This window comes from Protobothrops mucrosquamatus, unplaced genomic scaffold (genome assembly GCF_001527695.2).
Source record: "Protobothrops mucrosquamatus isolate PMUCROS unplaced genomic scaffold, P.Mucros_1.0 scaffold346, whole genome shotgun sequence".
Classification (NCBI taxonomy): Eukaryota; Metazoa; Chordata; class Lepidosauria; order Squamata; family Viperidae; genus Protobothrops; species Protobothrops mucrosquamatus.
In genome coordinates, this window is record NW_015386683.1 from 190,367 (window position 1) to 207,792 (window position 17,426).

The 17,426-nt window shown below is 36.5% G+C and overlaps 1 protein-coding gene across 1 annotated transcript; it reads right to left on the reverse strand.

Moving 5' to 3' along the window:
• Positions 1 to 223: 223 nt before the first annotated feature.
• Positions 224 to 10,821, reverse strand: APOBEC2 (apolipoprotein B mRNA editing enzyme catalytic subunit 2). Its single transcript, XM_015815518.1, has 3 exons — positions 10,563 to 10,821; positions 2,560 to 3,098; positions 224 to 771 (listed from the first exon to the last, which is right to left on the reverse strand). Exons 1-2 carry the CDS (start codon positions 10,715 to 10,717, stop codon positions 2,561 to 2,563), a joined length of 693 nt encoding a protein of 230 aa, XP_015671004.1. The 5' UTR covers positions 10,718 to 10,821; the 3' UTR covers positions 224 to 771; position 2,560.
• Positions 10,822 to 17,426: the final 6,605 nt, after the last annotated feature.

Below are 17,426 nucleotides of genomic sequence, written 5' to 3' on the forward strand. Positions count from 1 at the left end.
GTGCGAATATGAGGGCATTTTTTACTCTAGACCAAATTTTTAATAAAAATGGATAATGGAATAAAAATCATATTTTAAATCTGAAAGAGATCTTTTCAAATTAGAAGTGTAATTGGGGACAACTTACTGAAAATTAGATGTGTTTAGTGAGATTGTTTTCTTGCTTTTCATTTGTTCAATTTTAAAAAAAAATTATGCTTTAAATAAATTATAAGATGAGTCAGCAGGAAAATATTTATCATTAACAGAAACCATTTTTTTAAAAAAAAATATGCTAATCAGTTCAGAAGTGCAAAAATATTTCTACCTCCCTCAACCAATGCTTTGTGAATGGTCACTGCCAATAAAATAATTAGTAATTTCTCTCCCTATTACATTTCCCTTTGATTTCTCTCACTATTCACTGCATATTAATTAGTTTTTAAAAATATTAAAAATACACAATTATTAAATTTAATTTTTGAAGTTTCTTGGGATGGGACTTTTCTAAACTTAAAAATGATAGAATTTTGCTTTGATTCTGTTCTTTGTCATTCATAATGTTTTTTTCTTCTATATGAACAATAGCACTGCAGGTTTATCTATTTTAAAAAAAATCAAATCCCTACATGCATCATAATAAATTTATTTTTAGTCTATCAGCTTAGCAGTGTGTCAGCTGGAGACATCTGGTGTTTCCTGTTTCAAAGCAGCTCTGGAAAACTGAGTTGAGAGTCCCAAATATCAGAGTATATCATGCTTGTTGCTCCATTGGGTTGGCACATTTTTTTCCTGGAGAGACAGAAAAAGAGGCACAAAATGATTCTGTCAGCAATATGTTGTTTTATTTCTTGCAAAATAGGAGAACTAATACAAATGTTCCTTATTTTGCAGGGGGTTTGATTTCTTCCCTTGTCTAAATTTATAAAATCCATTTGAACCCTTTATGTAGCCAGAGACACTTTATTAATAGCTTCTTCAAATCTCTGTTGATAATTTTATAGAGATTGATATGAGATTTTTGCCATGTAGAATATGAGATAGGTGGCAGATAAATTTCCTAAACAAACAAACAAAAATAATTTTAATGTTACAGCTTAAGATTCCAGTTGAATTTTATTGTAATTATGTATTTGTTTTAGTTGATTAAAATACTCTAAAAGATTATTTCTGATCTTTTTTATATTCTGATTCAAATATGAGATTTGTAGTATGGAATTTGTATTGCAGAAAATGCAGCACCACTTGAAAAATGCATCACTATAATATATTTCTGTTTAAACAGTAGCAGATGGATTAGGGAGAGAGACCTAGTTTAATGTTAGAGCATTCCTTTGCATTCAGAAATACTGTGTTTCAATTCCACAAACGTATCGCCCCCCTGAAACCTTAGTAGCTGTTACTTTTGAATTAGATAAGTATTTTTCAAAATTGGCATCTTTTTGGGACTTCTACTCCCAAAATTTCACATCGAGCATACTGTGGAGTTCTGGGAGTTGAAGTCCACACATTTTAAGAGTGCGGAGTTTGAAAAATACTGAATTACAATAGATAGATCAGGGGTAGGCAACCTTGGCTCTTTTATGACTCGTGGACTTCAACTCCCAGAATTCCTGAGCCAGCTATGCTGGCTCAGGAATTATGGGAGTTGAAGTCCACGAGTCATAAAAGAGCCAAGGTTGTCTACCCCTGAGATAGATCATATGTTTGGCTTTTTGTAAGACTGATTTTTATATTTATTTGCTATTTCCACCTGCCAGTTTTTGTAACTGACCTAATGTAGATACATGGAGTCATTGCCATATGGAAGTGTGGTGAGTGAAGGAGGAATGGATTCCATGGGATCCAGACTCTGAAAGCACTATGGAAAAATAAGCTGATCTGTGAGTCCAGGTTGGAGCAGAAATAGTCTCGTAAAAGGGCAATAAAGAGATGGGTTTTTCTTTTAAAAAAGAGGGGTAACTCGATTTTGCCTGTCTTTCACCAGAGAAGTAGGATCACCTCTCTTCCATGGTTGACTGAAAGCCAGGAAAGAAAGATTGCAGTCATGTAGAAATCTGAGTTAAAGATTGGGGAATTACAATACATAGCTAGAGATTTGTGAAACATACAGTATGCAGATTAGAATTCTAATTTAGAGGCTAATTTGAGCTGTGGAATTTTTATGCATAATCCTGTCAGAAGGAATACTGTAGTAGCTGAAAGCAACTGTGGAAATCGCTGTCAATTTATTTTTTACTTTTGTGCCTTTTCAGCTTCTAGCATTTGATATGCATAAAAAAGACTTGAATTCTTGATACTTATTCTGGGGTCAGCCTTTAGTTAAAAGTTTCTCCTTGATTAACCTACTGCCCAGACATTATTTCCCCTTGCTGCCTCCTGGGTAAATTTGGAGGGGTTCTGAACTGTGCCAGTGGTTGATAAAATAGGACTCAGTATGCCTCTGCAGTGAAATGCAGAGATGTGTGTTCTAATCTGGCCGAAGTTGTCACATTAAAAACCAAAATAAACTTTGTTTCTTATGACGGTCTGAAAAACTATCCTAAACAGGGAGATTTCAAAATCACACTTAACACTAACCTCAGTGCAAAAGTTCAGCAAGCTTTTCTTCATAAAATTGGAAGTTCTCTTGAATGTCTTCCCAGGGTGTGAATGCCTTTGCTTCTTCTTCCTCCTGCTCTACAAAGTTTTGCCAGACATACTCAAAATCTTGAGGTTTCATGATCCTCAATTTACAACCAGCTGTTTTCATTTTCTTCAAGGCAGCTTGTATGTCAGGTTCCTCCCACATGAATAGACGACCTACTGAAATGGAGAGATGTAGGTTCTTGTTCTTCTGAAGTGCTTTAGTTATCCGATCAGCACATCCTACACAGGGACTACAACTGACGTACCAGGTGACATTGTAGCGCAAGCCAGACTCACACTTGGGCAAGATAGTGTTGAAGAAGGCATCTTCTGCATGGGCTGCTGCATGTTCATCTTCCAGGTAGCCCCGTATGATTTTGGACTCCTTATCCTGGATCTCTATGATGTAGCACAAGAAGGTCTTGTTTCTTCCTGAACTGTATTCGACATTCTTGAACTGGAAATTGAAAAAGCAGGCTGGAAGCCGTTCTCTGGAGAGAAGAATGAAAGTATCAGTGTGCATACACAGTTTATAATGTAACCACCTGTACGGTTTTGATTTCGTTAAGATAATTTTATGACAACTCTATTGTTCCCCAAAGTATACTAGAGGGAAGCAACCTCACAATAGCTATTTCCTATTTAACAGTTTATGCAAAAGCAACCTCACCAATAAGGAGGTATGGAATAGGAATTGCTAGGAGTTTGCTTTGAATTGGGAAAAAGTAAACAGAGATGAATCACACAATATTACAACTATCACCAGCTTTTTGTTATTGTTTTCAGAGCAATTTTTTCCATGCTGTCTAAATGTAATAGGCAACATTTCCCACCTGGATAAACATTACAGAATTTCAATTCAGTAGTTTAATGTATTGGGATTTAAACTGGAAAGTTGTGCAAAGGGTAGGCTGTGTGCTATATATTGTTTTTGTAATCTATTGGAGAAATATCCAATTAAAAGCAAAATTTATATTTTCATTTTCTTATTTTCTAGTGGTGATGCAGTCTACTGGAGAAGTATATAACTATTCTATATTTTTGTTATCTAAAGCCATTTGTAAGTACTTTACCAACATTTTCTTTTCTATCAGTTTTGCCCTCAGAATACATTTGTTTTACCTCATATACATTACACAATCAATATTATTTAATATAAAAAAATAAAATCAATAAAGCACAAATAGTTCTTATTTTACTGAAAATGAGTGAAATAATTCTTGAGTCCTTGAAAATAAACCTTTAAAAACATTTAGTATTTTTCTTAATTGCAATATACTTTAAATAACTTGTACACCAGAAACCTTGTGGAAAATAAATTTAAATCATCTAATGTCTTCCTTTATTGTTCTTTTAAAGATTCCCAAGTGCGTGTTCAGTGAGATGTGGATGTGTGAGAATACTACAGAATATTTTCAATGGTAAATTAATAGGAAAGGAAAAATGCTTAATTTTCCTGTCCTGTTTTTTCTCCCAGTGTCCCCAGCAATAATGTTAACAATACTAAGTAGCCTAGATGTTGCAATGTAAGATGATGGTATAGATCAGGGGTGTCAAACTGCCGGCCCGTGGGCCAGATGTATCATAGCAAAACCGTGCCCACCCCATTGCTGCAATGGCAAAAAAGTTGTGATATATCACGACACGTCACGTGACGTTGCGAGTGTGACACCCCTGATATAGATAGAAACAGTATGATTGTACCTCCAAAACATTTACAAGTCTTTTTCTGCAGATCTGAAGCAATAGCAATGGATAAGATTTTTTTTGTTTTGCCTTTTCATTGCAGAGAATCTCCCATGCCCCCTTCCCTTCTACTCCAGTTCAGTCCAATTAAATGATTAAGAAAGCAAAACAATCTTCATAACATATGTATTCACAGTCTTTGGATGCATTCATGTGTCCCTTATAATGATGATTGCCAGGAAATTCAGCTGTCAGCACCTCTTCAATTATCCTGATTTGTTAGGCAATTGATCTATATTGCTGCGAAGTATGAGATACACAGATTTTAAATTAAACTCTCCTTTCTGTATAATACTGATGTACAGTTTATATATGCTGTTAAAAGTTAGAAAGCCTTAAGCTCTTTGTTTTGAAAAATTGTTTATGCCTGTTATTGTTTCCCCTCTGGGCTCCAACTACCAAACTTTTACACTACACATTTTTTGGCAGAATGCTCATTATTGATGAGTACTGAAGTAGTTTTCTCATTATTTTTGTTGACCCTAGGAATTACAGATAGTCCTCAACTTACAACAGTTCATTTAGTGACTGTTCAAAGTTACAACAGCACTGAAAAAAATAATTTGTGACCCTTTTTCACACTTATGACTGTTGCAGCATGTGATCAAAATTCAGATGCTTGCGAAATGACTCACATTTATGACTGTTGCAGTGTACAGGAATCATGTCACCTTTTGTGACTTTCTGACAAACAAAGTCAATGGGGAAGTCAGATTCACTTAACAACTGTGTTACTAAATTAACTGTGGTAATTCAGTTAACAACTGTGGCAAGAAAGGTCATAAAATTGGGCAAAATTCACTTAACAAATGTCTCAGTAACAGAAATTTTGGGCTCAATTGTGGTCGTAAGTCAAGAACTACCTGTATATCTATATATTATTAGAGGAATGTTTTCAATCATTTCAGTATGATTATATGAAGGGTGTGTCCTGCAAATAATTGAGTCTTCCACTCCATAAATCTGATTTTTTTTAAAAAATTAAAAATAGATTTTGGGTTTGGCTAAATAATTTTTTTTTAAAAAAATGTTACTCTATTACTGACAGACCAAACAGAAAATCTTGTGATATCTTTAAGATTAAAAGAATGATTATCTCACAAGATTTTCTGAACTACAATACAATGTTAGTTTCATTTCCACATTAAAATAAAATATAGAAGCCCAAAAAGTGATGGTGGTTGTGCACAAGGGAGTTATTAGGTGTGATATTAGCATTTTTGTACTAGTGAATGGATTGGTCTGTATTAATCTGTATTAAAGAATTTTGAACCTCTTAATTGTAGATTAGTTCTTTTATGAAAAGTTATATTTTTAATATTCTTCTGCCTGAGGAGAGCCCTCTACCCTGAGACCAGTGATAGGATGGTATTTCTGCTAAGTTGCTTATGTCTTAAAACTGGTTGTAAAGGAAGCTGGCTTTAAAAAGCATTATGGATTTCAGGTTTTGGCAACTATGCTGACCAGAATTGTGTCTGGGTAGCAATTTCCATCATCCCTGATTGGTGGATTTCCCTGCTTCTTTACCCCTCTCATTCATGCTGGAAATCAAGTACCAATTACTTTTTTTTTAGTGGAAATCTTTGGGAACTATTGTGGACTGGTAAAGAAACCAAAACTCATATCATTTGGGCTAGAAGGGCAAACTGCTAGAACGCTTGTTAATTTCACCTGGTTAAAAATAAATGAATAAAAGTTCACCCTTTTACCATTCCGTCAATGAACTTCTTAAAATAATCACAATACAGATAGTTCTCAACTTATGAGCAACATTAGTCCTGGAACGTTTGTTGCTAAGTGATATAGTTACCGTATTTTTCGCTCCATAAGACGCACAGACATTTTCCCCCATCTTTTGGGGGGGGGAAAGTGCGTCTTATAGAGCGAAAAATACGGTAAGTGACTTGCATCCAATTTTATAAACATTTTTGTTGCAGTTGATAAATGAATCCTGCTTTTCCCATTGACTTTGGATGTAGATGACTCCTGGGAAAGTTGTAAATGGCGATTACATGACCCTGGGACACTGCAACCATCATAAATACATGCCAGTTGCCAAATGCTTACATTTTGATCATGTGACAGTCATAAGTATGAGGACCAGTTGTGACTTTTTTTCAGCTCTGTCATAACTTTGAACAGTTATTAAATGAATGTTCATAAGTTGAGGACCATCTATAACGACAACACAGCTTTTCATTGGAACAGCAGCTCAGGATGAAAAGGCTATGGAGGACAGTGACGAGAGGAAAGGGAGTGTTTTCCCTACAATACAGTACAATAACTAACTGACTAAAAGCATTTTCCTACAAATTGCCAAAGTGTACCAGGCAGACAATACATTATTTATGCACCAGAAGATAGGAAACACTATTTTTTGATGTACTGTAAGAATAGATAGCAGGTGCTTGCTTGCATTGGTGATGCGATGGGGACAGGTTGAGGGTGACATCATATTTACCTGACAGGGAGATAACATTTTCATGAATTGGTTCTAACTGCTTAATTTTGGCTGCAGAACAATGTAGTGTAAATGAATGCTCCACATATCTCAAGAAATGTACATGGCTATCTATAAAATAAATTATCACACTGAAAAATGGGGCAAGGAATAATCTTAATTCTAAAAACTGGTCAGGCCATAGGACAGTTCCACAGTTACATCCGTTTGGGGTGGGGTTCAAAGATACTTTGGCAAAAAAGCAAACTTGTAATCTAGTGATTGTAGCCGAAATGTTTCAATTGCCAGGGATAATTAGGCAGAACTGTTGTTATTCTTAAGGTTTTTAATTCCTCATTAGCTAAATGTCTTTTTTCATCAGGCTAATATGTAAATAATTGAAACTATAATTTAATTTTGTGGCCACAGGGGGTGATGTAAATCTTAGAATAATACTGTTTTATGGATAAAACATGTTTAAATTAAACCTGATAAAGAAAACTGGCATCTTATTGCAGATGAAAAGAAATTTATCAACATCACAACAGTAGGCTACTAATGTTCCTTTTATTTTAAATAAGACTCAATCTATTAATTTTAAGTAATTTGATACAGAGTCTTTAACTGAAAATTTTAGGTCAGGGCTAAAATTCCAATACATAATCATTCTAATCTAATCCATGATGACAGTACATATTTTCTAATTTGCTTTTCTAGCAGTGTAAACAGAATTAAAGACTCTGCCTTCCATAATCCTATTTAATTTTGGGCCTGTCACTCTCTTTCAGTCCAACTCACCTTACAGGCTTGTTGTGAGGAAAACAGGAGGAGGAAGGAGTAAATAAATAAATGATCCTTCATAGGGTACCCTTAAATTTAAGTCACATTGTAGTAATCAGTGCTCAGTCATTGCAGGGTGCAAATATGGCTGACCGCCTTCACAGCGTTTATTCTTTTATACAGTTTTTCAAGCAGCAAAAGTTTAACATGGCAATAGCATTTTATTGGTTAAACTCCTTATCAATCCTTAAGGATAGAAAGCCAGAGGCCCAAAACAGGGAGTAGTTTGCTGCAATATCCTGTTGGTGTAAGCTAGCTGATATCAGGCAGGTGAGGTCATTGTACCAGCCTAGGGTAGTTTCCCACATTGCCATGGTGATGTGAAGGGATGAGATAATGTAGAGCAGTGGTTTTCAACCTTTTTAATGCCGCGACCCCAACCGGTCGTAAGTCGAGGACTAAACCAGTCGTAAGTCGAGGACTAAACCGGTCGTAAGTTGAGGACTACCCAACCGGTCATAAGTCGAGGACTTTCCCTGCCCGGGAGCGCCACGCATGCGTGGTTCCGCCCCCTGCGCCGGCCGAAGTGTAGCTGGCAAGCGGCAGAGATGGAGCAGGCTGACCACCAGCTGGCCCAGCCCAAGGGAGGTAAGGCACCCGCTGGAAAAGGGGGAAAAATGGCGGACCAAAAAAATGGCGGACAAAAAAATGGCGGACAGCCTTGCTTGGCGACCCCCATGAAATGGTTGATCGACCCCAAATGGGGTCCCGACCCACAGGTTGAGAACCACTGATGTAGAGAGAAGAGGCACATAGGCTTTGGAGGGGGCAGTTTGCTGCTCCCGACCTCTACCTGGCTCCTATCTCTATATCACATCTGCTTTCAGGTGAAGGAGCGCACTGGGGAGTCACACACCAAAGAGATTTATTGAAGTCAAACCAAAGATTAAATATGATTTATTCCACTCACAGTTAAGCTTAAAATTATATATTTAAGTAATACTATATCTTTTAATAAATATTAATATGAGTATCCTCCAGTCACAAATCTGATAACTTTTGTTATGATTAAAATTACAGTTTAACAACTTTTGACAGTCCCTGGGTGCCATTGCCTATTGAGGGGGGAGGACACACATAGCCTTGGTCTTTCAATCAGTACTACTTTTCTTTGCATTGGAAACTATTACTTAGGCAGCAGTTCCTGTAGGACAAAATACCTCCAAAGTGTTAGAAGAGGGAGCTGTGAGGATTGTATAGCAGTCCTAGTCTTGTTGATCTTGTATGCTGCCAAAACACCATTACCTCATAGTGAGCAAGTTCATTATGAATCATGAACTGGGATTATTTTATGAGGACTCTAGTGCAAGGGTGTCCAACATTGGCAACTTTGAGACTTGTGAACTTCAACTATGGCTGGCTGGGGAATTCTGGGAGATGAAATTCATAAATCTTAAAGTTGCCAAGATTGGACACTCCTGCTCTAGTTCATAATCTTACTAGGGAGTTCAATGGGATTTATTGCCTAAAGGATGGTGCACTTGCTTACATTCTTACAATAGTTTCAAATAATACAATACTCTTTGCAGCAACACTGACATTTACAAATTGGCCCAAATTGCCTTGTTGCTATTTTTGCCATTAGACAAAGGAATGAATAAAATTTAGCCATTGCTCCACCCTGGCGTGGGTTAATGGGCTAGGCTAGAAAAAAATAATGTCTATCATAAGAACTGAACCTTAGAGAGCTTTTATCTAGAATCTTGTCTATAGATTTGGATAATAGCAAATTGTACTGTAGTTTCAGTATTTCACTGCAAGCTTCATTTATTAACACTTATTTTTCATAGGTGACATGTATAACAAATGGCAAATAAAGACAATGATTCCAACTGACAATGACTTGAAAATATACTACTGTAGTTAGATCCTTCACTGATGTTTATGGTAATTCTGGTTTTTTTTAATGTATACAATGAAAGCTGAACTGCCCCAGCTGAGGTTCCAAGGTGCCATCTAGAAGATTATAGGATTTGAAATCCAACAAATATGAGTGGTACTTAGTTGATAAAAGGTCTGATAAACCAGTTAGTTGATTTTTGATTAAATGTGCCATCAAGTCAGTTTTGAGTCTTAGCAACTACACAGATTGAGTTTCTCCAGGAAATATAGTTACAGTAGTGAGTTGTAAAAACCATGAAGATAATGCTACATGTTTGATTCTGAAATCATATCAATATTTAATTCAATTATAATTTTAATTCAACTATATTTAATAATTGATACTAAATATTACAAATGCTTAGCAAATTTTATTTTCTCATTTCCCCCCTCTATAAATGATTACAATAAATAATTCCTGATACAGAATGATCAGGCTAGGTTTGTTTGTTTTTTAATGTAGTTCTCTTATCTTAATCCTTTCAGAGTTATCCAATGAACTTACCACTCACTGCTACAATTAGGCCTTTTTGATTATCTGATTTTAAATACCTCCAAATAAACTAGCAGTTCTTATTTTTCCAGGATATGAATTTAGCCTTAAGTTTCTCCAGTTCTAATCTTTCCCTTTACCTATCATTGCTTTTTAACAGAATTTTTGATGTGGAAAAAATGCGTGCTTTTAAGCAGTCTTATTGAGCTTTGCAAAGCAATACTGTACAGCCAAGTCATAGATAAGATTTCTTTTCTTTTTTTTTATTTGCAAAGGGAGAATAATCATTTCAGTGCCACACATGATCATGCTAAAATAAGAGGCTTTGCTCCAGATATATCTCAGCTCAGCCTGGCTGGATATAATTTAAGCCTCTCCCCATTTTATTGCAGGTCTCAAGATACAATCTCCTTTCATTATTAACAGCAAAATCCTCACATGTGGAGACTGGCATTTCTTTTTAAAGAAATTTGCAGACATGATCCTGGTTAGCTTATGCAGATTCCTAAGCAAGGAGTTGCTCCTGTCAACTTGGCGATGAAATAGGGCTCTTACCCTGTGACAATTTCAAAGGGTGGCAATTCCTCCAGTTCCTTTGGCTTTTCTGCCTCCGCGGATTCCTCTGCATTTTCAGCCTTTTCAGCCGTTTCAGCCTTTTCAGCCTTTTCACCATTCTGGGCTACTGGAGGTTGTTCCTGCTTCTCAGCCATCCTGTTGTACTGTAGCGGGTGCCCAAAGACCACAGCGGTGGCCAAAAACTGGGCACAGGCTTCAGAAGCAGAAATGGAGCAGGGAGGGAGGCAGAGAGCTGTCTGGCAGTTCTCAGGAGCTATATATGGAATGGGAGCAGTAGCAGAGATGGGAATAGGCTAGGATGACCCCCCAGGACTCTCAGATATCACCTCCTTCACTTTTAACTCTGGCCTGAGACATTCTTTTGCTCCTTTTTTATTTTAAATATGAAGTGATGAGTGGAGCGTGGGTGGATTAGGTAATGGAGGGATGCAAATGTAATCTATTTATCCACAGCCATGCCAGAGAAATCTGACACGGTGCAGGAAAGCTGGCCACTCTCCTAGGCTCTTGGACTTACCAAAATGCCTTCTTCCTGCCCCTGAGGGACCACCTTCCAAAGGTGCCAAAAAGAGGCAAGTAGCTTTGCTAAAAAAAAAAAAAAAGTTCCGTATATTATTAGGTGGAGCTAAAATAAAATGTTGTCAGAGGGTTGGGTTTTTTTTGGTTTTTTTTGCTCAAACCTGAATTTTGTTCCTGACGTGAAAGTGACAGCTTTAAAATGCCTTACTTCCAAGGCAAATGTATTGAAAATATTTCAGGTGAAAGTACTGCATTATTATCTGAACCTAATTGATTTCAGTTTTCCTCACCTCCTTAGGCAGATGACAGAAAACCTGTTGGATACAGTTTGACTTTCATTGAAGATTTAAGAATGCTATTATAAAAGCCTTCTAATGCTCAGCTGATTTTTTTCTCTTGTGTCTTACAGTCAACCTTGGTAGTGTGAATATTGTGCTCAGCTGGAATTCCAAGTTAAGGGACTAGCACCAACTGCTATTATCTTGAGGCAAGAGATTAAAATAAGAAAAAGAATGTGCAGATGAATGCGGAAATGTGTAAAATCTAACCAGATGAGGTATGAAATTGATTCTGCTTGAGATACGGGATGGTATATGCCATGGACTCTACAGCTGGTTTGTAAGAAGTAAAAACTAGATGCCTCCTCTGAACTGCAATTGGTGCTGGTGCAAGGAAACGGAAGTGCACTGATTTTGCTTGTTAGGGCATCTAAGAAATATACTCATTCATTATTCATATTCATATCAATTCAACCATATTATTTTGCTGAAAATTATATTACTAAGACATACAAGGTAGAAGCTAAAATGCTTACACATGGATGTGGTATGACAGATAATCTTGTACTTTGTACTCACTTTTACAACCTTTTTTTAAAAAAAAAATGCATTATCAAAACTGCTTAGAATTAGATGGTTGACATATTGTTATACATTGATACATCCCATGATTCTCAATTCTTTCTGATAAATACCTATTCTATAGAAAGGTAATTTGAAAAAAATAAGCACACAACAAAGCACTCAACAAGCATATTTGTAAAATATATACATTTGCAAATATATATTAGCCATATTTACAATTAGTATCTTCGTGTAATTTACAAATATATGTAGTGTGAATTTAAAAATAGTGGCATTTTTTGCACTTGTGGAAAGTCCTTTGGCTTATGAAAGATGAGGCACTTTTTTTGCAGATTCATTTACCTTCTGCAGCTTTTTCAGAATTGAATGTTTGAAAACAGTATTCAGAATAGTTTGGAATATTGTACAAATGGCTGTGTTAGAGAAAAGGGAAACAGTGAAATATTTTTGACACAAAGTTTTATTGTTTTTCCCCTAGTGTTAACTATGTTCAAATTCCAGCATCTCAAACCTATGACTGTCACATCTGACATTTTACAGAGGAATTATAGAGATGGGAATCCTGAGTTGATGAGTGATACTCTTCCCCTCCTCTTCTTGTGTCCCTCTGGCCCACTTTATTTTTGGAAACTCTTGACTGCTGGATTAATCAGGGTCCCATCATTCTTGCTGCTTTAACTTTCCCTAGAGCCAGCCAAGCTTTACAGATCAATGTTCAGCTTTAATCTAATCTCTGGAATGTTGATCTGGGCTAGAAGTTTTCTCTCCTCAGCTGCTGCTGAACTCCTTCTAGGGCAGAACTTGGCATTCGTGCAGAGACCACCAAGGGCTCTGCGTAGACCAGCCACAGATGTTACGCAGTGGTGCTATGCTTTACAGATCAAATGGTTTGTTTGATTGTATACATACAGAAATTTATGTGTATTTGCAGACATAAAAGAGTGCATGTGCATACATATCCCTCCCCCCCGAATCTATTAGAAATATAAAGAAAGAATTGCAAAACAAAAGGATGCCGACCAGAAACTTAAACTACTCTACTGAAATAGAAACATTCCATGTTACAGATTTACATTTCATCTCTTTTTGCCCATGGAGGGCTTCAAACGAGGTTCTTCATGTTATGCCTGATAAAGAAGAGACCATACCTGTTATGTGAGAAAACACATTCTCTTCTCCCAAGCCAGAATATATCTAGGGAAAGTATAAGAAGAAGTAGAATCCTGGATTCTCTCTAGTCCAGGTATAATTCAGGAAGTCTCCTGACTGAAGATGTGGTAAACTGTCACATGTCATTGTTAACAATAGTTTGATCCAATGTGAGGCAACTGCCTATGAAAAACTTACGGAAATTGATGTTCTCAGTATGGCTTTACAAGCCATCTGTTAAAGTAATGTGATCCTGATGCAGAACTGTCTTCTGTAACCTGGCTTTCTCCAGATGTATTGGATTTTAATTCCCAAAATCCCTTGCAAGTCATTGTTTATGCTAGGTAGGGGTTATGAGGGCTAAGTCTAGATATCTAGAGTTAGAGGCCGTAGAAACAGTTTTATGGTTTTTCTAGCAAATACATATGGGACAATATACTTAGATGTTCCATTTTCTGAATATGCAGTAACATCCAGATTGGATAACTTATCAGTTTTGTATAGTAACTGGGAAATTTATTTTATGTTAAGTCGCTTTGTCATATAAGTAAATAGGGTTTAAAAAGAATGGTTGCATTGATTTTCTACAACATACCTTTGATGTTCCCATTTTTTTATTTCATTGTTTTTATAAATTCAATCTGACATGAGTCACTTTTGCTATGACAGTTCAAATATCATCCTGATACCATGTTTGATACTGTTATGTCCAATATTATTTGGTATTTTTATATTGCCCTGCCAAAATTGTCCTGTAATCTGCCAATTTATTAAAAAAATGAAGGGAGTCTTGTTCTTTTTAATGTTTAAACATATTAAAATAGTAACAATCTTAATTTCTACTACTTACAAGGCTGGTCAATCACAATTTGTGATCTAGTTTTAACTGAACCCACTGTGATTAAAGCTATCTTTTATCTCACTGTCTTATAAATATTGAGCAGCAGTCAAAATTGCCTTGGCTGTATCCATTGACAGCTCTCCTTAAAATTATGTGTTTAGGGTCATTAAACCATCAGTTGTTTAAGGGATGCTTTGTTGGATTGCACACCTGTATTAGCTTTGCTGGATGTCCAGCAAACTATCTAGGTTATTTTCTAATTATAAAGAACTCTGAAGAGCAACAGTCTAACTGGTACATGATCAGAAAATATTTAGCTGGGCAAAGGCAAAAGTGAAATAAGACACTGTATCATGCAGAGATGAGGTGTGCTCTTTAGAATAAAAAGGACAGCTGGTTATCAAAATAAAACATATCCCTGGATATATTGTCTGGCAGTAATTCCAAAGCTTCACTGTTCCTTCCTGTGTAACTATTGCAAAGCATAAACAATGAATTAATAAATAGTAAAGTGTAGCACGGTGTCCTTTGTCTTCCCAGCTCTGAGGGCTATAGCATCTCTCTATCCCACTCCTAATTCTTGAGAATTTTTGCAGGGATGTCAAGGATAGATTGATAAGATTTCATAACTATCTCTATATTTGTTCCCTATTGTAGAACGATGCTCAGCATGGAGTAGCAGTAGCATGGAAAAAAATCAAAGGGTTCATAGCTTGCATTGTCTTTCTAGAATTAGTTGGAATTTTTTCCCTACTTATCAACATCCTTAATAAGATTTTCAGAATACAAGCACATGTGTAGGAGATGACAACATGAGTTAATTTAGTAGAGTCTATTGCAATACATATGCCTGAATAATCTGATGACTAGGTATATTTTGTAAATGGGCGGAAACTTATACAACCCATTTACTTTATGGAAATCAAAGAATTATGAGACATAAGTCTTCACTAGGCAATTCTGTGGAACATGAGAATGGGAAGTAGCAATTTACCATTCATCATACTTCTCATTCCTGCTTGATTTGAAATTCCTACAACACAGGTCTCAGAAGGTAAATGCTATTGCAAAGAACAAAAAATTACAAATAAATATTACAAGTTTCAGTTTAAAGATGTTTAAAATATTTCATTTGTATCTCTGTACATGTTAACCGTGTGTTTGGTTTGTGCAATAAAAGTGTTTTCCATTCTGTATATGATGTAGGTATGGCTGTACTTCCAAGAATGCTTTTGTTTTAGACATGCTCATTTTCTTCTAGTTCTATACAAACTTTTTTACAAACTTGCTTTTTCATCCACCTCCTAGCATAACAGCTTTGCCAAAAAAAGGTTCCAAATTCTATTCCTGTAATATTCAAGCCATGTTGGGAAAAGTTTATGCCTGAAATTCTAGTGAGCAAGTGCCTGTCTGTTTAGACCAATGTTTTTAAATCTTGGCCACTTTAGGATATGTGGACTTCAACTCCCAGAATTCCCCATGGAGTTGAAGTTCACTCATTTTAAAGTGGTCAAGATTGAAAAGCACTGCCTTAAGTGTTTGCAAAAGTGTTATCTAAAATAATGTTTTCTGTCATGAGGAATAGTTGTGTTTTCTTAACGTCACTAGATGGTGCTATAGGTTTTTAAATCATAGGCTCATGAAGCACGACAGATACAAAAATGGTCCACTGAAGGATGATCATACAACCTATCTGCAACTCCTCATCTCAGCCATTTCTTTTTCTGGGACAATGTGGTGGCTGCCATCTGCAGCTCCCTGCCATTATGGGAAAATATATGTCTGGTTTCAGGAAGAGCAAACTGGTGTTAGATGCACTTCCTACAACCCACAAAGCAGATTTTTTCTTCTGATTCAAAGCCCACAGTGCATATGTCCTTATATATATATTATATTTCCCACAGTTCTACATGCACACATGCACTGCAACTCAGAGACATCCACATAATGAATAACAATCATAAAAACAGTAAAGCAACACAACCAAAACAGCACGCTGCAAACAATAAAAGGAGAAAATGAAGATGGGAATAATAAAATCAGGAGAACAACTGTTTTTAAAAGCTTCCAAAATATCAAAAAGGAATGGGCTAGTAGTCTGATCTCAACCAAGAGTTTGTTCCACAAAATCAGTACTGCCATGGGAAAACAGTGCCTGTTTGTTTTAGACTCCTGGAACTTTTAAAAATGTGAGATTAGTAAGTTTCTCTGTTTGAGCTAATTAATTGGCTGGTCCTGATTAGAATAGGTGATCCTGCAGTTAGCCAGGTGCCAAGCCATAAAGGGCTTTATAAGTTAACATCAGCTCCTTAAATTGTACCCAGAAACCATTGTAAGGTTTGTTATATGCTCCCAGTGAGAGATGCCAGAAAACATGTTAATGCACAGTATTATTCAGCAGTCCCATGAATCCATGCAATGGTGAAAAATAGCTAATTTAGAAAACAACCTTAAAAAAAAATGTCTGGGAAGGTAAATGCCTCTATTAGAACAAGGCACAACCTTTAGCTAGCTTTTGAGTTATTCAACTCCTTGCCAGGCTGGCATGAAATAAAATATAAGGAAGGGAGGGGAGCAGAGCATGGTATTTAAACCCCCAAATCCAGAGTTTATAATGGAAATGCAGGAACAACTGTGTAAATGTAGGCTTATGCTGCAATCTTATGTTACCTTGGAATAAAGCTCATGGAATTCAGAGGGATTATTCTAAATAAGCTTAAAGATTCCCTTGGATGCTGAAAAGATTTCAGGGTATATCGAGGGCTTCTGGAATAAAGAAGAGATAATGAATCTTCTCTTGCCTTTTCAAAATATAACATCTACAGACTCTTAACTCCAGCACTGAACTGAACTTCTTTAGTTTAAACACCGGTATCTCTGTACTGGGAATTTCTTTCTTTCTCCCTTCTTCTCTTTCTTTCACCTTGCAGAAGCAAAAACTACTGAAATTCTAATGAGCCAAGTGCCTGTCTGTTAGACCAGTGTTTTTCAACCTTGGCCACTTCAGGATATGTGGACTTCAATTCCCAGAATTTCCTATGGAGTTAAAGTTCACTCATTTTAAAGTGGTCAAGGTTGAAAAACACTTTCAGTCAAAAACTATTTGACTGAAAATTACTCCTGCTCCATTCCAAACATTTGACTGTTTGCATGCATTTTAGGAGATGGAAAACCCAGCTACAGCTTAGTGGCTTACAGCACCACCCAGTTACTGCTTTAGCAAAATCACAGCTGTCAGAGTGACTGACTCCACCCTGGGTTTGCAGTCCCTTTCAGAACTCAGGGCCAAGTTGTGCTATGCTTGGTGCATGTCCCAATTTTTTTCCCCTCTGGAATTGTCCCCCTTCTGCTTTGCCAAGATAACTGAGGTGGGAACATGTGGAAATCAGGGTGCTGGTATTCGGAAGAACAGAATCGCTCCGGATATTGTATCTGTGCTAAAACCTTTTCACCTTTATGATAACCTGGGAG